Source organism: Equus quagga, chromosome 9, assembly GCF_021613505.1.
Source record: "Equus quagga isolate Etosha38 chromosome 9, UCLA_HA_Equagga_1.0, whole genome shotgun sequence".
Classification (NCBI taxonomy): Eukaryota; Metazoa; Chordata; class Mammalia; order Perissodactyla; family Equidae; genus Equus; species Equus quagga.
Genome location: NC_060275.1, coordinates 69337182 through 69361485, shown reverse-complemented (window position 1 = coordinate 69361485; position 24304 = coordinate 69337182). Strand labels below are relative to the sequence as shown.

Sequence of the window (24304 nt, the reverse complement as noted above, 5' to 3'; positions counted from 1 at the left end):
CCATCAGCTTTGTTGAAGAAGGATCAAGCCTTGAACGTTTGCCAGACCATCCCAGAATTCATGCACCCTCTTCAAAAAGAATCCAAGTAATTTTTAAACCCTAGTTTGAGCCCTTTTTCCCTTTGGGTGATATCTTTTAGCCATTCTGGAACTCATATAGGCCCTTTGGAATTAAATGGATGCTTCAGTGTCTCTCCCTTGTGAAAATATACCACCAACCCCAGGAAGAACATCCGAATCCTCAACACCTTTGCGTTCAGGAATGGCTCCAGTGCAAATGATTGGCAGGGCACCCTGCATTAGAGAAGTGATTTCTTAGTCCTGGTCAGAATGCGACATTTTCGTAGTCCTTCATCATTGCCCCAGCATGTGCTAGTACCAGAGGCACAACACCAGCACATTTTCAGTGAACGGTCATAAATCATTTATTTGCAGTAACTTTATTGTTGTGAATAGAAATGAGTACTTGAGGGGCCGGCTGGGTGGCACAGCAGTTAAGTTCACACGTTCCACTTCAGTGGCCCGGGGTTCGCCAGTTCAGATCCCGGGTGCAGACCTATGGACCACTTGTGAAGCCATGTTGTGCCAGGCATCCCACGTATAAAGCAGAGGAAGATGGGCATGGATGTTAGCCCAGGGCCAGTCTTCCTCAGCAAAAAAAGAGGAGGATTGGCTGCAGATCTTAGCTCAGGGCTAATCTTCCTCAAAAAAAAAAAAAAAGAAATGAATACTTCAATGATATTTGACGGGGAAGGGAACAAGACCATTATGGGATAGATAGACATCTTTTCTAGTTTTTACTAGATAGAGCTTGAAATGATCAGCAAAACTGATGATGTTTGAGGCAATATGTCAATTTAAATAGAATCATGTGTCACTTAACGATGGGGATACATTCTATGAAGTGCATTGTTAGGCGATTTTGTTGTGCGAACATCATAGAGTGTGCTTACACAAACCTGGATGGCACAGCCTACTACACACCTAGGCTATATGGTGCTAATCTTAAGTATATGTGGTCCTTCGTTAGCCAAAACGTTGTGTGGCGCATGACTATAAGACCCATTAGCACATAGTATCTAATTAAATATTAGGTGGGAGGACATGAGCTATAAGTATAAAAAGAATTTTAGAGATGTGATTGGTGACTTTTTAGGGTGAGTAGAGAGAAAAAGCTCATAGAAAAAAATAGGATTTGAAATGGGCTTTGAAGAATAGGTAAGTTTGAATAGGGAAAGGAGAAATAGCATTTGGAGTCAAGGAGTCTCAAAGATGTATTCAAAATAAGTTGCAAAGCACAAAAATAATGGCTTGATATTTTTGCCAGATTTTAAAAACCAGTAAACATTTTTTTGAAGTGACAGTATCATGAACAGCATCACTTTGGAGCTGAAAGCGTTGTCCAGCTCTTTGTTTGCACATGAAGGAACTGAAGCCCACAGAGGCTGAGAGTTTCCTGGAGCCACCCAGCCTGGGTCTGTGGGAGAACCCTGGACCCCAACTTGCTGCTCTGTCTGCTGCACCTGCTGCCTGGGTTTTTGGAATCTTCCTGAACAATGAGGCTGCTTTTAGTGTCTAGTCAAAAAGTCTTCTGGGGGCCGGCCCGGTGGTGCAGCAGTTAAGTTCGCATCTTCTGCTTCAGCAGCCCGAGGTTCGCCGGTTTGGATCTTGGGTGTGGACATGGCACCGCTTGGCAAGCCATGCTGTGGTAGGTGTCCCACGTATAAAGTAGAGGAAGATGGGCATGGATGTTAGCTAAGGGCCAGTCTTCCTCAGCAAAAAGAGGAGGATTGGCGGCAGCAGTTAGCTCAGGGCTAATCTCCCTCAAAAAAAAAGAAAAAAAAAGTCTTCTGAAGTTTCCACAAGTAGTAAACTAAAAATAATGTGACGTTTGCTCCTGTGGGTCGCATATAGTAAAGAGCCTCAGGGCAATTTTTATAGCTTTTGGGGTAGGTAAGGCTCAGAATCACTCCATCCGTCGTGCAGTGGAAAGAACAGCGTGAGTCAAATAGATCTGGGTTCGAATCTCAACTCTTGCTACTTACTTGCCGAGGTAACTGTGCCTCTCCAAACTGCTGTCCAGTCTGTGAAACAGGAATAATGCCTCTCTCCTGGGGTGGTTGTGAGAATTAAATGAGGTAGTGAGAACTGAAGCCCATGGCCCTATAGTCTGTCTCTGCTGTCTGTTGCATCAACCTTAGATTTCACAGCCCCGCCAGAGCCAGCCTCATTCTACAGCTCCAACCCCCCAGTCCATCCTTCCTAGTTAGTACTGTCTGAATCCTGTCAGGCCCTTCTCCTGACTGACCCAGCCAGCAGAGCCAGGCCTCTGGGAGCCTGTGAAGGGTTTTAATGGAAATCTGAAAGGGACGCTCACTGGGCAGTTGCTGCCCCGTAGGTGCATTGCCTGGAGAGAGGAAGGTGCCTTAGTATGATGCCCTTCTTCTGTGTGTGGCTTAGTGAGTGGAGGGGCCCTGATTTCAGTACCAGCTCCCTCTGCCACCTTGCCCAGGTGCCTTTACACAGTGCACAAAGTGTACAACCGTACACAGCAGCCCCAAACAGTGCCATCCACTTCGTCTGCACCCAGGTAGGTCCTCTCCCTGCTTTATGTGCAGGTCATCGGCCCATTTGATGTGTTTATGCCCTTAACCCCCTTGTCCTCTTAAACTTAAGTGTTCTCTGGTTCTTCCTATTAGTTTCAGCTGCTCAGCTACATTTCTCAAGGACAAAGGCTGCTTCTCCTTTTGAGCTCTTCCTAGCATAGACTAGGCACAGCTTAATAATCATCCATGTAAAGTTTTTAAAGTTCTTTGATAAACTCCCCAACTTTCAAAGAACTTTTGCAAACCAACTCATTTAGTGCATCCAGCAAACCTGTGAAGCACGGATTCTCCCTAGATGGAGGGAAACTAAGGTTTGAAAGGTTAAGCACAGAGTAAGTTCCCAGAACTTTGTTGATAGTCTGCTGTTCCCTTTCTTACTAAAAGTCTTAAAAATATTTAAAGCCGAACAGCAGGTTCCCTGGAATCATTATGTGTTATGTTGACCCTATTAATACTTAGGTAGCTAAAGTAGATTTCTATAGGGCAACTCAGGTAAAAATGGGACCATTTAAAACGGGGTGCCTTTGAATGAAACCCATTATAAATGTATTTACATATTTCAGATTTCATGGATATATTCAGAAATATTCATGTAGCATAACTGATGTCTAACATTGCATCCTCAAGCTCAGAGTGGAAAATAAATGACTCTTTCTCCCTCTCTGCCCTTCTACACCTGTCAGAGTTAATTTTTAACCACTGGCACATTGCAAAACATTCATCCTGAAGAGCCTGATTCATAAATCTTGTTTTAAATGTTCTGGGCTTGGTTTTCAACCAAAACTAAAGCCAGCACTAAGATGGAGGGAAATGACTTTCAAAGAGTTTTACTTTTCTCTGATTTATTTTTTATTGGGTTTAAAATGTGGTCTGACATTAGAGGTTTATTTCAAAGGTGAGAAATGAAACCTTGAAAAAAATGCATGTATTTAGATGGGTAGAAATAAACAGAGGCAAGCCATACTAGCTTATATTGAAAACTAGGAAGTTTTATCTGTGCTTTGAAAGAGAGAGAGATTTCAGGGCGCGTGTGTTGGTGGGGTATGGCTCGGTTTTACTTTTGTTTTCACGGTGCCGCCTTCTCTTTCAAGCCTCAAGGGACAGCATCTGTGAGGGAAATGGCAGGGAAGGAGTTCTTTATTCCACTACGCAATGGGCACACCTTTTTAGGTACTTGGTAGAATGTGTCAGTTTTGTGCATGTGTCAACCTGAGTTTGCGTATAAACTCAAATGGACATTTTCCTTAGCGCCGGGTCATGAAGAGCACTGGATGTGGGGTAAAGAATGTGCGTCATCGTGAAAGGCCCCTCTGTCCCAAGTTGTCTTAAGTTAAAATTATGAAGGGAGGCATTTATTTAACCCTTAAACGAAGATTTTGGTTCATTTTTTTTTTCTCACTGCCTTTTTTTTTTAAGTGGTCTTTTGTTTATAAATGATGGCCCACAAAAATATTTAAGCAGTTGTGCAGAATGAAAGCCGTTGTGGCCCCTTCGCTATTTGGTGGTGACTTGCACGTTATGAGACGCAGTGTTCAGTCTGTAACTTTCAAACATATTTCAGTGATTCTGGGAATAGACTAGGTCACACCTGCTGAGAAGTGAAATTTGGCCTATTTTTGCCTCTGAAATGAGTTTTACAAAACTTTGAGGAAAGGGAAAGTAATAAGATGTATGGTTTTGAAGAATCTAGAAGGTAAAGTTAGTTTCGATTATGTAAGTTTTCCAGTGTGGCTGAGTCTTTGGGCCTCAGATAAACGCTGAAATTAAAATACGTTTTCTGAAAAGAGCTTCGCAACCACATGGAAAATATTTCCGAAGTTGTTATGACATCTGTGCATTTATTAGTTGAGTTACTTGTTAGTGAATTGTATAGATTAAGTGATGTTTATTTTGTGTGGCATTTTTGACACTGTGGGATGAATGAGATAGAACGTTGTTTTCTCCCTAGAAGGTTCTGATTCCGTTCTACCAGCAGAGGGCTCCCTTTTTAAACTAATGAAGAGCATGCCTCTTGCAGATCTCTTTTCAAAGACTAAAATTGAATGAAAAGACTCCACTCACACTAATATAATGGAACCTCCATGGTAGATGATTGTACATATTGTGAGAAATTTGAAGCAAATTCTTCAAATCTCTTTTAAGCTTTTTTTCTGTAAGTAGAGGGTGTACTGCTCTCCAGTGGATAATTTTCTTCTGAAACAGAAAATACCTTGTTGGACTAGAGAGCATTTTAATCTTAGGAGGTTTTGACATGAAACATCATGTGGATCCAGACAGGTATGCTTAAGAGACTGATGTTTCCAAGGTTTCTAGCTTCAGAGAAACTATTTTTAAAAGTAGGGCGAGATTATGCAGCTCAGGGTGCAAAGGTATTCTCTGAACTAACCATGTGGCCCTGTGATCAGCTGGCAGGACCTAGAAGATTCACTTATATAGACTATTTTTTTTTCCATTGGAAAAGTAGGGTTTTTGTATTATACCCATTGCACCAAAGGAAAGTTTGTAAAATCGCTTTCATTGTCAGTTGAGCACCACTTCCCAGACACTGCAAGTAATCCTGAAGCTGGTTCCTGCCTGTGTGGACTGCACATAAGCGCCTAGATCTTCCTTTATCACTGCATGTGACCACTGGGGCACTTTCCCATACAGAGTCTGAGGGGCTCTATAGACAGAACCTGTGTTTCTTCAAAGAGAATTAGAAGGTGGCTTTTTTTTTTAATTTAAATAAGCTAAAAATAGAAAACAGTTTTGTTGTAGGTGTGAAGTTTTTTGCATGTGGCATAAAAGAAATTAACGTTAGTTTCACTTGTTAATTTTTACTTTCTCTGGCAGAGGGAAGTGAAGAGCAGGGCCAGTGGGTGGAGCAAAAGGAGTTCAGGAAAAGGCTGGATTCTGGTCCTAGTGCTGGAATCTTGTGCAAACCACCTCGCCCCTCTGGGTCAGGATTGTGTGTGTGTGTAGCGTGAGGGAGTTGCTTGAAGCGATCGCCACATTACTTTCTGGTTTTAAAGCCAGTAATTCTGTGATTTTACATTGTGTTTATGGTCCTTGGGATAATAGTAAAGCCACGTATGCTGATGCAAATGAAGATTTTCTTAGGTCAAATTTTAATGCTTTAAATAATAGCCAGCAGTCCTAAGACTGGTTCATTTCAGCTTCTTCAAATAAAGGACCAAAAATCCTGTAGAAAGGTATGCCATTCTCCTTGCCCTCCTCTCCTTTGCTCTATGTTATGGTCACATGAACCTCATGCAGACACACCTTTGAATTATTAGAAAGTCATACGGCTGTTTGAACGTGAGTTGAAATCGACCTCATAAAAATAGCCGCAGAGTGGATTTTTTTCTTTGTTAATCTTCACGTGGTCGTGGAGTATAGTATCCACGCACAGTTACAATGATCTAACCCAGGCTCCTCTCCTAAGACTATTAAACATTTTTTAAACCTGTTCCTGCCTTCTTGCTCCCTAGGGCTTTCCTGTTAGACCTGCGGGGCTGTCTGTGCTATTGTGTGGGAGGTGGACAGAGCTAGGCACGGTGTTCTGGGCCGTTCGAGAGGTTCAGGCCTTTACAAGCAAGGCTTTGATTCTATTTTTTGCTGAACTAGCTCAGCCACTTCCTGTGTTTGGCAGCGCATAGTGCCTCGCTTCTCTGTGGCCACTTGAGCCCCGCGAGCCAGCGAGCGCGCCGCCGCAGCCAGTTAGCGAGACTATTTTAGGTCCCCTCACAATGGCCTTCTCATTTCCTCGGTGAAAATGAGCGAGTTGGGCTGGCATTGGCCACTTGTTAGCCGATGACAACTTTGACTTTGACTTGGGCTCCCCTCCCCCACCGCAAATCCCGAGCTCAGCAAATATTTGAACCGGCCCGAGTTAATCATGAAGCCGCGATCTTTATCTCCGAGCGCCGAGCGAGCGCCTGGGCTCTTTCCCTCGCCGGCGCAGCGCCGACCTCCAGGCCCCGGGTGCGGGCGGCGCCGGCGCTGAGCCCGCTGCTGAGCCCGCTGCCGCCGCCGGGCCCCTCGGCCGCGCGCCCGGGGCGCGAGCACTGCAGCCCGAGCCGCGGGGGCTGCCAGCCCGTGCTGGAAGAATAGTTGCTGGGATTTTTTTCTCGTTGTCGGATACAGGCATTTCAAAGGGAAACCGTTAAAATGCATAACCTGCAAAGTAAGTTGCCTTTAATTTGTGCACTTCTCGGCCCCTTCGCTATTTCACTGTTTTTTTGTACTGTGAAAGGGTCCTTTCTGTAGTCTGTCTTCGTGTGTGTGTGTGTGTGTGTGTGTGTGTGTGTGTGTGTGTGTCGGGGGCTATGGGGGGGGGAGATTAAATACTGCCTGGGAGGGCAGATGAGAGATTAGGGGAGACACTCCCCCCTTTCCTCAAGGGGCACAGTGTGAGGGAAAGATAGGGTTTAGGCTGGAAATGGGGAAGGAGGTAACTACATAGAGCTTGGCTGGAAGTTGGTGGCCGGCCAGGCGTCCGAGAGACGTGGAAAATCACCTGTCTTCCTCCCCTCCTCCTTGGGTCAGATTGCCACATGGGACCCAGCAGCAGGACTGGTTTGCACCAAGTGCTCGCAGAGCGTGAGGCGGCTTTCTGGCTGTGAGACCGGCCACACAGCTGCTGGCAGGACTTGCTGCCCTTCCTTTTGGGGGAGGGTCAACTTTTTATTAAACTAAGAAAGAATTTTTTCCTGAATTGTATCCGAAAGCATACCTCCCCCCCCCACCACCACTTTTGCCATTTTTATTTGAATTTGAGTTTAGGTTTACTTAAGCTCTTAGGCAAATAGAAAAGTGTGAGTGGGAGAGGGTGGGAGGGTGGAGGGGGAGTCTGCCTTCCTCCTCAGTGGAAAAATGAATTGCACCGGAGAGGGGACACGAGTGAACAGTGCTCAGGATGTCTTGCCTTTGCTCTGCTATTTTATATATTTAATGATTCCAAATTTGATAGAAAGTCTAAGAATAAAATTTAAGGGCTTCTGTGATCTTTAAATTGTCACACAAATATGTGACATACATATGTATGTAGACCACAAAGCCCACTATAGTTTTGTAAGTCAGCTACATTTCCATGAGGGTGGGGAGCTTTTCCCCACTTCCTCCCCTCTCAGCATCCTATGGAAAGTGTAGGGAGACTGGTTCACTCTGGGAATGTACGTTAGGCTCCAGCGTGGGTGGCAGGATTATATGCAGAATGGCTTTAAAGAACTAAAATGAATAAGTAAATTTATAGAGGAATTAATTTCTGTGCATTAAAAACTGCTAAGAAGGAATGATAATCTCTGTCCCTAGAGTAAGCCATTTCAGGTAGAGGGGAAAAAAAAAGCCCCCCAAAGTGGTGCCTCTCCCCCTCAGGCAGCATTAGCACAATAAATCCTAGGACGGGTTCATCAGGGAGAAATACTTTGCAGAGATAACTTCACCTCTGCTCTGCGTTCTAATATATGGCCTCTTTCCTTTTGGAAGATGCAACTTACCTTGACCATAGTAATGTTGACAATTATGTTTATTATTTCTGCTTAATGGGCATCTTCATTCTGTTAAGAATTTTCATTGTTATTCCAGAAAGTCTAACTTTAACTTTGCAGCATTTGATAGAGAAGGAGATTGCCTATACATTTTTTTTAATTGTGCTTTCTAATGTTGTACATTTGTGACAGAGTTTCAGTTCTGAGTTTTCAGAATTATATAGGACTGAAATTAAATATCCAGAGTTCTTGACCCTTTCTGCTTTTAATATATATGGGAGGTATTTAATACATATGGGAGGAATGTAAAATAGATCTCAAATATACCATTTTGATGCCTTTGTAAGATTTTTAAACCAAGGAATGACCGGGCTATCTATAAACCCAGATGCACTAAGGGAGGAAAAAAAAAAAAGCTCCGTGCTGCAGCATATCAGCTTTTGTCAACCTGCCAACAGCGGAGCGTACCATGCTGCAGGGAGTAATAAAAAAGGAATTAGAAGACTCACTGCTGGAGAAGAACAGTCAGATTAAACACCTTTTTGAAACAATGAGCATGTCTCCTTTGCAGTTCTATTAAAGGTAGGTTCTTAGTGAGGCTGGGATTGTGTTAGGGCCGGTATAGAGGAGAAGTGATGAAGCAGGAGTGGTCTGGTGACATTCGTCTGACTTGATTGGCTGGGCTGTGTGATGTAATAGGTTACAGCGCAGCCCCTTATAGGTTTTAAAATGAATTCCAAGACACCATTACAAAGAAAGCCGGACTCTTTCCTTATTACTGAGCTCAGCCAAGGGAACTCTTGCACAAATGTACAACACTGTTTGGAATATGGAAGACCTGGATTTAGAATATGCTAAGCCAGATATAAATTGTGGCACTGACTTGATGTTTTATATAGAAATGGATCCGCCAGGTAATACTGCAGTATTCTTGTAGAAAGCTAGTTAATTTTGTGGCATTTAATTTTTTTTGACAACTACTGTAACAGATCCTCTTTAGATTTCTATTTTTATTAATTTGTTTTAATTTAATAAGAATCCGTTTAATCATAGCTTGAAAATGAAGCAAATTGTTTGCCTGCCTGTGCAGACAGGCAGATCAGGCTGTGTGTGGTAAATGCTTATTCTAACTTGACTGAATATGAATTCAATTCCAGTCTTTCACTGGTGTCTTTTGTTGATCGAGGTCCTTTGCTTTTGGAGTTACATTGCTGTATATCGTTCCTTTAATTAAAAAGCTGCATCCTTTCTGCTGCCTGTCTCTGCTGACAGCGGAGCGGCACAGTGTGATCCTTTGCAGTGGTCACACTCGGTACTTCAGAAAGCTTGTCAAATGGAGCAGTGATTGCAACTGAGTTCTAGGTGACCTGAAACTTCTAGATCAAATGTTGAGACTTTGCCTGCTCTCTCTTGTATCAAGATACTGTAATGAGAAGAAAGGTTGGCTGTCCATTATTTAGTCCAAGTCTTTATAAAATATTCTTGACAGACTCCTGAAATACTTTTTGCATAAATTAAAATAGTAGCAATGCTTTAAATCTTACAACTTAGAATTTAGCTAAAGATCCTAGACTGATTTTGCTTTCTAAATTATTTTATTCCAATGTTAACCTTCGTCCCCATTAAGAAATTCAGAAACACTGCAGTCTTTTATTTGTCACCAATGGGCATATGAATACCGATTTGACTTTGAAGAAGAGGGATATGGTTTTTAATCAGTCTTGGCATATAGAGCACAATTTATCCAATGGAATCTTAACATGAATACTAAAGAGATTTAGGTCACAGATGAGTTTCTTAAAGTGGCTTTTGGCAGAGCAGTGACTGAAACACTAAGATTAGAGAAACCCAATTCCTCCTTTTAAAACTCAGCTGCAGCAATGTGTTTTCTTACTGCAGCAGCATTTGTGAGGACACAAACTAAATTTGTCTTTTATAATTAAATAAGAGGAGGAAATTGAAGCCAAGCCATGTGATTCCTTCTGCTCATCTGTTCGTAGTTTCTTCCTTTGGATGGATTTGACCAGGCATGAAACTTTAATACAGCTAGAACCTAGAAATAAAAATGTCGTGACTCTGGATTGCCTTTGAAATTCATTCACAGGGCCAACCCAATTTATTTGTTAGTCTCTAAGCTGTTTCTTTTCTCTTTGAGCCATACTCTGAAAGATTTCTGATTTTTTTTTTTTTCCTAAGAACACTGTCTTCCGTGTTTCATGAATCAGGAATTATTGCCATATCTCACAGTTGCTCTAATTTTTTCTACATAGAAATGTTATTTAGCTAAAGAAATTTAGGTCTAATTTAAAATGTTCGATTGTCGTCAGGATTGCAAACAACTTTTTTTTTTCCTCCTTAATCTACAGCACTGCCTCCCAAACCACCAAAACCCACTACTGTAGCCAACAACGGTATGAATAACAATATGTCCTTACAAGATGCTGAATGGTACTGGGGAGATATCTCGAGGTAAGGCTGCAGAAATCGGACTTTCTACTGGAGATAGAGAGTTTTAGGTTAAGAGAAAGAAAAGCACCAGCTTGCTAAGTTCTGTTTTTGGGCTCCCATCCAACATAAGCATGAAGCATAGTTGGTTTTCTTCCAAAGAAGACCAGAGAAGTCACTGAGCACTGGAGAACTGTGGGTGCGGGATGCCACAGGAAATTAAAGCCCCGAGAAGTTTCATTATTGACAGAGATGTCAGGGCAGCGCCAGAGTGAAGGGGCACTGCCTAAGGGCAGAATGTAAAGTCACTCTTGATTAAGCAAAGCTCTAAGAATTAATATGATGGTCAGCTCAAACATCATAAAGTGAAATGGCATTTTTATTCTTAGCTTTCTTTAATAAAGCAGAGTGAGGAGTTGGGGAAAACCTTCTTGAGATCACAGCTGTCTGTGCTGATTTGTTAGAGTAATTGGAGTGCTTGGTTAAAAAATAAATTAAAACTTTGTACCACAGACGGACCAGTAGTGAAAGCGGGTGTTTTTTTCTTTAACTCCCATGCACCTGTTTGTAATGCGATGAAATGTATAACATCTCTGTGGAAATAAAGAATAAGTTATTAAGCTCTGACAACGTAATCAGTAACGTAAATCTGGAGGGGCAGCGGGTCCATGGGCGCCCTGTGGACTTTCTGTTCAGTTTTGCTGTGAACCTAAAACTGCTCTTAAAAAAATTAAGTCCGTTAAAAACAGTGTGAACCTAGAGTCACTGAATCCTCGACGTGAGTGTTATCCTGTGTTCTCTTCACTCCAGGGAAGAAGTGAATGAAAAACTCCGAGATACAGCCGATGGGACCTTTTTGGTACGAGATGCATCTACTAAAATGCATGGCGATTACACTCTGACACTAAGGTGAGTCAGAATGGAGCTCCAGTTGGGGTGTTCAGGTGGACATGAAAAGACCTTTCTTTAAAGAAAATTGTAATGCCATTGTCTTTATACTGTATTCACAGGAAAGGAGGAAATAACAAATTAATCAAAATATTTCACCGAGATGGGAAATATGGTTTCTCTGACCCATTAACCTTCAACTCTGTGGTTGAACTAATAAACCACTACCGGAATGAATCTCTAGCTCAGTATAACCCCAAGCTGGATGTGAAATTACTTTATCCAGTATCCAAATACCAACAGGTAATCAAATACTCATGTTGTTAATAGTATTTAAATAAGATACTTTCATCCCACAACTAGAAGGACCTGCAACTAAGATATACAACCATGTACGGGGGGGGGTTGGGAAGATAAAGCAGAAAAAAAAAATAAATAAATAAAAATTAAAAAAAATAAATAAACAAATAAGATACTTTCAGTGCTTGGTAATGAAGTTTGAAAAACTTTACACTCGTGATCACAAAATTAGAATTTTAGAGTGGCTAAATGAAATTTTGCTTTAAGGATTTTTCCACGTCAGCTATTTTGTTAAACAAATCATTTGATTAAACACTTTATCAACTGAATTTTTCTTTTTCTTTCAATCCGTCATCCTTCTAGGATCAGGTTGTCAAAGAAGATAATATTGAAGCTGTAGGGAAAAAATTACATGAATATAACACTCAATTTCAAGAAAAAAGTCGAGAATATGATAGATTATATGAAGATTATACTCGCACTTCCCAGGTGAGTTTTCTGTGAAATAGAGCTTTAGAATTCTTAGTTATTAGAACCTAACATGTGTTATATTCAGCTTCAAAAAAAGAAGAGAAGAAAGGTTGAGCTTTTGCACATGAAGTCGGGGGAGAGATCATTTGTGAATCACTGTTGATTATTCTAATAGCTATTCACTGTATCTCTAAACTTTTTAAATGAAGCCTATAAAAATAGCAGAATCATAAATTAGGTTGACTGGAGAAATGCAGAGTTTTAAGTTGATTTGACACAACTCCTAATTGAAGAATTCTTTTCGGATTGGAAGCTAACAAGAACTGGAAGTTCCACAAACTTGTCTAATCTCTGAAATGGAGACTTAGCCACCATAGACCCTGCTGTGAAAAGTAGAAGCTTCAGTTACTGCAGTGTTTTCCTAGAGACTTTAATCTTCTCTAGGCCGTCATGTATCTGGGACCGCCAGAGGGAGTAGGAGGCAACACAAGATGCCATAAATTGCTGATAAAGTGGAATGGCTTTAAAAAAGATGAAAGCTATAGGAAATTGTCTAGCAATCATCTTCCCTAGATTGGGGAGAATTCTCCAGAGGAAGTGTGGTCTTAGTTTAATGGGTTTTGTGAATTAGAGTCCCGCCTTGTTCACAGAATATTTACACGCCAAGTGGTAATACACATCAAATGTCCTGGTAGTGTCTTGCAATAAGAAATTGTCTATTCTATGAAAGGAATGACAGTGTCTTATTAAAATTATGTCGCAGGAAATCCAAATGAAAAGAACAGCTATTGAAGCATTTAATGAAACTATAAAAATATTCGAAGAACAGTGCCAAACCCAGGAGCGGTACAGCAAAGAATACATAGAAAAGTTTAAACGCGAAGGCAACGAGAAAGAAATACAAAGGTTGGTGAACCATGAGTGCTTCCATTGTGCTTGTGCTAGTGATAACCAAAATCCTCTAAAACTCTTTATAGGTGATCCTCCTCTCTGTGCTTTGAATAATTACAAAATGACAAGAAGAGAAAGCATTCTTTACCTGAAGGAAACTGCTGGGCATCCATATTGAAACTTTTCGTAAACTTTGGGGAACCCTCATAATGCACCCAGGTATTTACAAGGGCCTTTCTCTTGTCTGCAGAATTATGCATAATTATGAAAAGTTAAAGTCTCGAATCAGTGAGATTGTTGACAGCAGAAGACGACTGGAGGAGGACTTGAAGAAGCAGGCAGCCGAGTATCGCGAGATTGACAAACGCATGAACAGCATTAAGCCAGACCTCATTCAGCTGAGAAAGACAAGAGACCAGTACTTGATGTAAGTGTTAGAAGTGGAACCCTGTAGTTGAAAGACTGGTAATTGCTAAAATAAGGATGAGTTATTAATGCATTTTCTTTTTAAAACTGTCTTTCAGGTGGTTGACTCAAAAAGGTGTTCGGCAAAAGAAGTTGAACGAGTGGTTGGGCAATGAAAACACTGAAGAGTAAGTCCTTACGACGGATGGGCGTTAGCAAAAGACTTTTCTCATTTGAGGAAAATGCATGACTTGCTTTGTTTGCAGAACAAGTGAGGAATGTTACTGAATTTGGAACGTCTTGTGGGAGAAAATGTATACGCTCAGTCTCATAAAGGAAAGTTTAGCGAAGGTGGATACAGATTTATTTTTTCCCATAATGCTGTAAAGTGACATTGTGTTCATGATGATGTCCCTGAACATCTGAAAGATCCCAACCGATTTTTGGAAAAATCAGAGAAAAAAAAAGGACACAATTATATTTAGTATATTTTTGAAGCTTATGTTTTGTTTGAATTATTTGCAAACTGGCAATCCTCCTAGTCAATCAATGTCCTGATCTAAACTGGACAAACAGGATTGTTTAATACCTTCCTCTCTGCCCAGGTACCTGAGCCTAGTTGCTGACTTGAAAACAGGAAGAGTATAACTTTTGTGGCTAACTGTTTGTCCAGGAAGGTTACATTGAAGGCTAAACTTGATGAGAGGAAAACTCAGGCCAGGAAAGCTGGTCGAGTCCAACCCACGATCACTGGCCTGACTTGCTTGTAGGAGGGGCAGGAACGAGGTAGAAGTGATGAGAGGGACAGTGGCGCAGGCTGGTGGCCCCCATGCCCTTCATTTAGAAACCTTCTTTCCCGCCCACTTAGCCAATATTCGCTGGTGGAAGATGATGAGGATTTGCCCCACCATGATGAGAAGACGTGGAATGTCGGCAGCAGCAACCGCAACAAAGCTGAAAACCTCTTGCGAGGGAAGCGAGATGGCACTTTTCTTGTCCGGGAAAGCAGTAAACAGGGCTGCTACGCCTGCTCCGTGGTGTACGTATCCCCAGCAAACTCTCTTTCTTGTTAAACTTCTCTTGAGAGGGTGTTTCAGCCGGCCAGCCAGCCAACCTTGGGGGCGAGGATTTGAAAAAGTTCTAATCTTAGAGAATCTTACGTTATAATAATGTAGAAGAGGAAATAGACATGATATTTTAAAGTTTGTCTGCTAATAGAGTCTAGTAGGAAGAAACCTGCTGTTTAGTTGGAAGACTGGGGTTTGGGTCCCAATTCAGCAACTACTTAATCATGAGACATCTTTGTCTTTTTTTTTTCATCTTTAAGGTGGAAATAGCAATGCTTGGGGATTTTTTTGTTTATTATTAGTTTTTTTGCCTCCCAAGGCTAATATAGTTAGAATCTGAGGTAATTCACATGAGAGCCCCACCCACAGGTAAAAAGTCCCCATCAGAAACGGGTCAAAATAACAAGAGAAAGGACCCTGGTCACTGTCCTTGAGATATGTACACACAAGAGAAGACAATTCCATCATACGGCATATTTTCTTTTTATTTCTTAGTAGTTTGGGAAGTATTTTGAAAAGTGAGTTCCGGATCACTAACCTTTCAGAGGAGTGAATGTCCTCTAGGAGGAAAAGTTTCTAAAAGTACCTTACACTCCGTGATCTCCTTCTAAGCAGAGAATTATTCCTACAGAAAAGGAGTGAGAAGAACTTGGAGTTAGGACAAGAGAGTAGGAGAACATAGCGTAAATGCAAAAACGGAGAGGTGTGTAGACATCTTAAGGAACCCCGTTAAGAATTGTCATGATAGTACTCCTCGGTCCTACAGTGGCCTTGATGGCGACAGCTGTTGCATGCGTACTGCATTCTAGGCATTCTGTCCAGCATGTTACGTACATTAGGTCATATCTCAAAGCCACTCTGTTACATATATATTGCTATCATCTTCCTTTTAAACCATTTTAAAGATGAAAATACGTAGCTCAGTGAAGCTGGGTTACCTACCCAAGCCACTCAGCCAGCAAGTGACAGAGCCACGAGTCTACAGCCAACCCAGGACTATTCCCCTTGCGGAGACTGGCCTGCGTAGAGTGTACTTTTTCACACTGATGATTTTAATAAAAACACCTCGTCGAGTCACGCATTGTCCCGGACAAGCTCGAAAGGCATTTATTTGTTCTCTCTCTTCTCTAGGGTGGACGGCGAGGTGAAGCATTGTGTCATAAACAAAACAGCAACTGGCTACGGCTTCGCGGAGCCCTACAACTTGTACAGCTCTCTGAAAGAACTGGTGCTACATTACCAACACACGTCCCTCGTGCAGCACAACGACTCCCTCAACGTCACACTAGCCTACCCGGTATATGCACAGCAGAGGCGATGAAGTGCTTGCCCTCTGATCCTTCTCCTGAAGTTCAACCACCCTGAGGCCTCTGGAAAGCACAGGGCTCCTCTCCAGCCTGCCCTGTGAATTGAGCCGTGGAAGCCAAGCCGTCCGTCTTCAGATGGGACTCAGAGCTTTCGACAAAAAAGTAGTAGGGGAAGTCGTGCAGCCTAGCGCTGTGCGATGACCGTACGATTCTAACCTGGAGTACTTATCCTTCCTTTCTTTCCTTTTGTTTTTGGTTTCACTTAAAGCCACCACAACACACGACACAAAGAGAAAAAGAAAAGCAAAAATCTCTGCGTGCAAGGACAAAGAGGCCTTTAACCATGGTGCTTGTTAATGCTTTCTGAAGCTTTACCAGCTCAAAGTTGGGACCTTGTAGACCGGAGGGTGGCCAGGGCTGGAGAGCCCTGGCCTGAGGACGCTCGGTCCAGCCTGGTTTAGCCTGGGTGTTGCTGTGCACGGTGGACCCAGACACGTCGCACTGTGGATTATATTTTCTAACAAATGAAAGATATGTAGCAGAAAGGCACTTCCGCTCATAAGGGACACTTTGGGAGAACGTCAGCTCGCATACGTTCAGAGGAAATTCTGTTGTAGCAGAGTGCCAGAAAGTGTTCTGTTTGAACTTTTCAGAAAAAAAAAACCACCCACCACCAGAAAAATGGAGCTTGGAAAACAGGACTTAAAATGACATTCAGTATATAAAATATGTACATAATATTTGATGACTAACTATCAAATAGATGGATTTGTATCAATACCAAATAGCTTCTGTTTTGTTTTGCTGAAGGCTAAATTCACAGCGCTATGCAATTCTTAATTTCCATTAAGTTGTTATCTCAGTTTTAAATGTACTTTCAGAATAAGCTTCCCTCACCCCAATTTTTGTTGCTTGAAAATATTGTTGTCCTTGTTGTTTGTGTTAAAATTCATTTGTTATTCTTTTCCTTTTTTAAAAAAAAAAGAAATGTACAGGATGCCAGTAAAAAAAAAAAAAATGGCTTCAGAATTAAAACTATGAAATATTTTACAGTTTTTCTTGTACAGAGCACTTGGCTGTTAGCCCAAGGTTAAAAAGTTCATAACAGATTTTTTGGACTAAATGTTGTGTTGGGCAGTGCCTGATAAGCTTCAAAGCTGCTTTATTCAATAAAAAAAGAGAGAAAGGTATATGAATATGATGAAATATCGCTGAGTTCAACAATATTATTTCAAAACTCTTAACATACGGTACCTGGCAATGTTTGTTTCGTCAAGAATTGTGAACTTCTTGAATCTCGGGAGGGGGAAGGTAGGCGAGAGATGTACAGGTGGGTGGAGGGAGGGGCAGCGCGGTGGATGCACTTTCTCTTTCTCATGATTATAAAGAAGTGAATAACTGCAGAGTGAAGTTGCTATGCTCAGTCTTTTCCCACTTTGATCTGCTAGTTATTATCAATGAGTGACAATTACGGACTTCCTGGAACTCTGACGCAGTGCAGCTGGCCAGATATTTCAGTTCTTAGGGAGGAGGTTAGGCTCCAGAACAGTGGTCACCTTTGTTGGGAACACTGATTTCAAAGAATAATCTGTGCATTTAGAAAATGTCTCTTTCACGTTAGACTACCCATTACAAACATCAAGCGTTCATTTTAGAAAAAGCATGATCTGAAAAAAAATGTCATCTGGATATTTGTCATTTTCCTGCCTTTCCTTTCAATTAAGATCATAAAGCAAATAGACGTGATCATAACTGTTACTGCCCTGGGCTGTGAGGAGCTCGTTAACGTCAAGGCCATTGCAGGAATTGTAACAACAGTCCTTCTCGTTCACGTAATTGTATGTGCTATACTTCACTGTGGTCAAAGGCAGGGGTGGTTAATCTTTCCAGTTTAGGGCCAAAGGGAGAGGTCTCTCTCCCTGACTGACGTAAGCAAAAGCCTTTCAGTGCAGTGGAAACGTATGTATGTTGGGAGGAATAAAGGACAATGAAAATCATGGTCACTACTCCGGTAGATTAAAATGGAATCCTGTATATTAAGTTCCTCCACAGCTTTATTTCTCTTCCCTTCAACTAGTGGGGTGAGGGGTTTTTGTTTTGTTTTTTAATGTTGTTCCTTTAAAAATTCTTTGGAAAGAATCCATCTAGCAGCTGAGTTAACTGTAGAATGTATTTTTTTTTTCCTTTACATGAAGCTACTCATATCAAGAGCAATAGTCAGTCTTACAACCAGACTGTCGGCCCTCAAACTTGACTGTACTGATCTGACCATCTCCCTCTCATCTCCAGACAATTGATGATCTCCCTGGTTTTAGTCCGTGAGTGTCTGCTTTAAGATTCTCCTCCCATGTCACACAGAGGTCTAACAGTTAGTTAACAGTACTTTATAAATTAGAGGTGGTTCTTTTTTTTGGTAGCACATCCATGTATGCTGTTAAGTATAATTTTCATTTTATTTCTAAAATATAAGATCTGAGATGGAATGTTTCATTAAAAGCTACAGTTTTGTTAATGTTTTTGCTTCAACGCTCTCTGCAAGATGCCATGGCGTTTAGGCACTTGCCTCATTTTTGCATCTCACAGGCATAAATGCAATAGACTTTTCTTTCAACAGCAAAGGCAGGATTCATCGTTCCGCATCACAGCGAATTACAGCTTACCCATGATTTTACACCTCTGCTGAATGCCTTTTTGATTGTGCGTAGCATGCCCACATTTGTCCTTCTAGATGTTTGACCAGCAGGGCTCTTTGGATTCAATCAGACAAGTCATCTCCTAACTGCATTGAGTGGCTCACAAGTGTGAATGGATCCAGCAGAGGCACTCCTGATACGTGCTTTTATCCATGCGCTGATTCCCCCGCCACAATGTAGCATCCTGAACATAAAAGCCAGAAGCTCAGCTGCAGAGAGGCTGTGATAGGGCTGTAGAAGTGGGAGCACTGGGACCTGATAATACACACGAGAGAAAAATCATAACCACGTGAAAAGGCAAAAAGCATGTGTTTGCAACATTTGACAACTTCACAGCCCTTGATATATGTATATATGTATATGTGCATGGACTGTGTTTCCAGGATACCTTTCAGCCAAAACAGATCCACAGTTGTTGAGTTCAAGTACATATCATACAAATGTCTAGTAGAATTCTTGTATATGTTTAGGGGTTGTTTTTTTCTTTTGAAGTTGCTTTGTTTTGTCTTATAAAGGTGAAAATTGTTTGCAAGTGAAGTGAGAAGTTCATAATTCTTTGGCTTTTTTCTGTTTTTCAAAGTTACTCCTTTTGGGGAGCTGGTCTGGATGACTCGCTTAACTTGGAAATCTTTGTTTTCAGTGTGTCGAGTCAAAATGTGTTTATGTGAGCTGTCACTGTGGGGAACCAATTGCTTTGTCCTATAGCTAGTTACGTGTTTGGGAAGTCCTACTGATGTTCCTTATTGGGAGAAAAATTCTGCTGGTTTTAACAACTGTGCTTTTGCTATGCATGGTATCCAAGTCAGTTGGAAAGCAGACCCTAAAGTTTGAGTTCAGGGTCATTTAAGAAAGGGGCAGTTTAAAACACAATGCCTCACATGGGACAAAGTTCCAAAATGCCAAATTCTTATTTTTTAAAGATCTAGTGATATAAAATACTAGTCTTATGAATAGGGAGGGAACAGAATTGGGTTCATTGGAAACACTATCCAACTTAACATTAAACTTGTCACCATGAGATAGCATTAGCTGCCCGGGATGCTGCTATTAAAAGAAAAAAGAAAAAAAATCTCATTTATATGTGTATTTTTTAAAGCTAGGATCTGTTCAATGTTTTTACAAATCTTGTTTCTATGACATTGTTAGAGTAATGTTGGTCTTTTGACGAGAGGGAGGATGTCACGGTCACTTGTAATTTTGCCTTTACAAGGCAACGGGGGTGGGGGCGGGGGGAAGGTGGACCTCCTTGACATTGTGTTCAAGCTATAGATTGAGCGGAGCTATGTCTTGTTTTAAGTTGCTTCAATGCATTGTATTAGGTCTTCAAACAGAATAAAGGTTGTTTTGAAACTTAAGGTATGGTTTGAAATTTCGATTATCGCCTAAGCAATCCTTCTAAAACCGTTCTCTTGCTCTTTTGGTTAGTAAAAGTTGCTTCTGTTTCTAGAGTCTCGCACCCACCCCCGTTCATTGTATTATCACATTATTTCATTTTTAGAAAGTGAGAAGGACATTAAGAGCGATCACATTACTGATAGTTCAGTGTTCACATAATTTCACTGTATCTCAATGAAAAGGAATACCTCTAGGAGATGTCACTTCAAGGCATGTTCTTGCTATAAGGAAGCATAAGAATGCCCACTGTCCCCTCATTCCCTCCGCTCCTCCACCATCCAGCCCCGAACCTGTAGAATTGTTCTCCACAAACTCTGGTTTGTTAAGGAATTGGGACAATATGAGGCATTGTGCAGAGTGTGACATGGGGTTGTGGACAGGGAGCTAAGCTACACTCCAGGTTCAGGTTTCACCCTGTAGCATCTAGTCAATATATAAAAACCATTCTTAACCTGAAATAGCTTTCTCATTTTATTTTTATTGCTGAATGAATTTTCGACAATGCCACTTCACATGTATATGGCACTTACTTTACGTGTAGGCACGGTGAGCGTCCTGGACATGAAGACACAAAGACGTGGTCTGGTCATGGAGGCGAGAGGGGCACATAAATCATTACAGTCATGGCAACAATGAGTTGAGTATGGCAATAATTCTGAGATTCATTTCCTGCTTCTCCCCTGCTCCGTTCTGTACCACAGAGAACCATTTTCCTGGGGTCTTTTGCCCTCTGGCTTCTGGGTAGTGAGTTTCTCCTGTGGCTGCAGCTCCTGCCAGACCGACCCTTTCTGGGGGTCGAGCAGCCCCACTGTGCCATCTCTGTCAGAAGAAGCCTCTGGCTTCTGAGCTCTGGCAGCATTGCCTCCTCCCATTTGTACTCTAGCCTAAGGGAGATAGCAGCTGTCTGCTATTGCTAAACCTCTCATTTCTCTCGCCACCCCGTTTGGCTTTTGAGCCCTTCCATCACCTGAGTAACCAATTATATTTAGTCAGCCCTCTTTATAAAAGCTAGAGTCCTTTCTTTTCTCCTGACTGGTCTCCGGTTGATAAACCAAGTGATTTTTACCCATTAACACTTCGTACACGTTATCTGATTTAATCTTTCTACAATTGAGTTAGAAGATAATATCCCCATTCTACAGATGAGAAAACTGAAGCAGGACGTTAAATAATTTAAGATTATGCAGCCTTGAGAGCATAGAGTGGAGCACCTAGGCGGTCCGACTCAAGCCAGAGCTCCTCACAGCCTTCTAATGGAAAATGCACTGGAAGTTCAAAGAAAAGTTCACCAGTCACTTTCCCTGCTGGGGATCTAATCAGGTGGCTCTCAATTGGGGGACAGTGTACAAGTGGCCAATGTTGAACAGCAGGGAATGGCATGGGTTTGCTTTGGACAAGGGGTTGCTGAAGTGTGGTCCCCAGACTGACACTATTAGCATCAGCACCACTTGGAAATCTGTTAGAATTGCAACTTCCAGCCTTCCGCCCCCATCCCTCCCCCAACACACACACACCTGCCTCAGAAGAGGACCCAGCAATCTGTTTCAACAGGCTCTCCAGGTGATTTTAAGGCATGCTAAAGTTTGGGAATCACTACTTAAGATCACCCAATTGTTGAAAGAGTATTTCCAAGTATTTTAATTAAAAGCTGCTACCAGTAATGAGTGATATAAATATATTTCACTTTATAATTTATCCTCATAGTGTAGGCTGTATACAGGAAAGATAATAGACTGTTTTATGGCTTAGGAGGTCCAGCCTGGTCTGTATTTAACCAGCTGTGAGAACTTGACCAACTCGGTTCACCTGTCTAGGCCTCCAACTCAGTATCTGTCAAATAAGGTTATGACTATTGATGGTCTCCTGGACTCCTTCTAGAACATATGCTGTGATTTGGTGTACTACTCAGTTCCCCAGGTCTCTACTCACAGTTTGGTCACAATTATAACCCACAGCATGACCGGTGACTGCAGACCTCTGTAGTTGATTGAGTGCTGGCCCTTTGTGTTGTCACTGACCATGGCCAAGAAAGCATTAGCAATATTAGGGTCCGCTTATCTTGCTGATATCTTAAAGCTACGCTTCAGCTGAATCAAAATGGGCAGCCACGTTCTTGATAATGTGGAGGGGAGTCTGCTTGGAAGTGACACTTTGACCATCTATTGAAAGCATGAGGCACTAAGTCAGAGAACTTGGCCTACCAAGTCTTCTGGAGTATCACAGGAAGTGGGTAAGTTACAAAGTGTTAAGAACTGATACTGTGTCAACTCATTGAAAACTTTTTTTCTGAACTTCTCCCTTAAAAAGTCTGTCTAAAAATAAGAAACCTGTAGAGATTTAAAGGTAAGACTGGAAACCATAAACTTCTAGAAGAAAACATAAGAAAAACGCTCCTTGGCATGGGCCTTGGCAGTGATTTTTTTGAACATGACACCTAAAGCACGAGCAACAAAATTAAAAATAGACAAGTGGGACTACATCAAACTAAAAACTTCTGCATAGCAAAAGAAATAATCAACAAAATGAAAAGACAACCCACGTAATGAAAAAAATATTTGCAAAACATCTATCTGATAAGGGGTTAATATCCAAAATATATAAAGAACTCGTATAACTCAATGGCAGAAATACAAATAATCCAATTTAAAAATGGGCAAAGGATCTGAATAGACATTTCTCCAAAGAGGAGAAATGAATGGCCAACAGGTATGTGAGAAGGTGCTCAACATCACTGATCCTCAGGGAAATGCAAATCTAAACCGCAATGAGGGCCAGCCCCAGAGGCCCAGTGGTTAAGTTTGGTGTACTCCGCTTAGGTGGTCAAGGTTCAGTTCCTGGGCACAGACCTACACCACTTGTCTGTGGCCATACTATGATGGCAGCTCACATACAAAAAGAGGAAGATTGGCAAGAGGTGTTAGCTCAAGGTGACTCTTCTTCAGCAAAAACAAAAACAAACCCACAATAAGATATCACCTCATACCTGTTAGAATGGCTATTATCAGAGAGTGACATCACCAAGATGGCTTTATAAGTCCCCTCACAAGAAGAACAATTAACAACTATTCATGGACAAGACACTGCTGAGAGAATCCTAGAATGTCAGAGTGAGAGTGAAGCACCCCCTGTACCACAAAGACCATGACAGACCTCATTAGAAAAGTAAGAGGAAAGTCTACACAGACTGCACTGCCCCTCCCCTCAGGCCGGTGCAGCACCAAGCCAAGGGGTCTCTCCTGAGCCTTTGGTTCCTCCAGTGGGAAAAGAGAGCCCTAGGGTGACATCCAGGGCCCCCTCACCCAGCATTGTAGGCTCCTTACTGGGAGCCCCTAGTCTTGTTTCACCCCACAAAGATCACAGGGGAATCTGTGGGGCTTAACCACTGGGAATGTGATTGTGATGGGGAAGAGGGAGGAGCTTCCAACAAGCAGCAATGGAATCTTGGGAGACCAAGTTCTTACCTGCAGAGCCCAAGTAGAAGGCCTAACCAGCGGCTTTGCTCATCTGCAGAATCAAGTCAATGGGGGCAATCTGACCAGGGATCTCAGCAGGGTGCAGGTCTGCCTAATTCTAGTCCTCAAGTGAGGAGTTTCGCTGGCCCTGCAGCCTGGTCTGCCCAAGCCCAGGTAGAAGAGCTGAGTCATATTCCCAGCCACTGCAAATGTGGCCCCCAGCCCCATCTGACAAGAAAGTCTGGCAAGAACACCTGGAAGCTGCATAATCCAGGAGTGCTCAAGCTGAGAGGCGAGCAGGCAGGGCTGATATCCTCAGAGCAAAGCCAGTGGCCCTGTTTGGCCAGGGACCTTGGGGCAAGTGTCAGCTTGAGTCAAGACCACAAACAAAGAGCCTTAGTGGCCTTGGAGCTCTTCTCCCATTGCACCCAGTCAGAAAGACTAATTCATATCCCCTGCTATTGCTGAATACAACCTTTAGCCTGCCTGACCAGGGAATCCTACCAGGGCACACACAAAGCTGTGTATCCCATTCAACAGCCCTGCTTACAGTGGCACTTAAGCAGAGAGCACAGCCCATGGCTTTCCCTATGTGCAGAGCAAGACCAGTGGCTTCGCCTGACCAGGATATTCAGTGTACACTCTTTCCTGATTTGGGTCCCCAAACAATGAGCCATGAAGGCCCTGGGTCATGCCCTGCTGCCCCACCAAGGCAGGGAAGCTAATTCATAGCCCCACCTACTGCTGACTATAATACCCAGTAGTGACCATCTAGTAAGCCTGACAAGAGACACTAGGCAACTGCAAAGCTCATCCTACAGCCTCACTTGGGCAGAGAACCAAGCCAGCAGTTCTATCCTGCTGTTCTCAGCCAGTGGCACATGCCCTCACCCCTGACCTCAGAGATCAAACAGTT

At 42.2% G+C, this 24304-nt stretch overlaps 1 protein-coding gene across 1 annotated transcript in view; it reads left to right on the top strand.

The window, feature by feature from the left end:
• Positions 1-19896, top strand: part of PIK3R1 (phosphoinositide-3-kinase regulatory subunit 1) — an 83388-nt gene extending 63492 nt beyond the window's left edge. Inside the window, exons 8-16 of the mRNA XM_046671245.1 lie at positions 10441-10543; positions 11330-11428; positions 11530-11710; positions 12071-12196; positions 12942-13084; positions 13320-13496; positions 13594-13662; positions 14343-14513; positions 15673-19896. Coding sequence (XP_046527201.1) covers positions 10441-10543; positions 11330-11428; positions 11530-11710; positions 12071-12196; positions 12942-13084; positions 13320-13496; positions 13594-13662; positions 14343-14513; positions 15673-15862 — 1259 coding nt within the window. The 3' untranslated portion in view covers positions 15863-19896. The remainder of the gene's footprint in view (positions 1-10440; positions 10544-11329; positions 11429-11529; positions 11711-12070; positions 12197-12941; positions 13085-13319; positions 13497-13593; positions 13663-14342; positions 14514-15672) is intronic.
• Positions 19897-24304: the final 4408 nt, after the last annotated feature.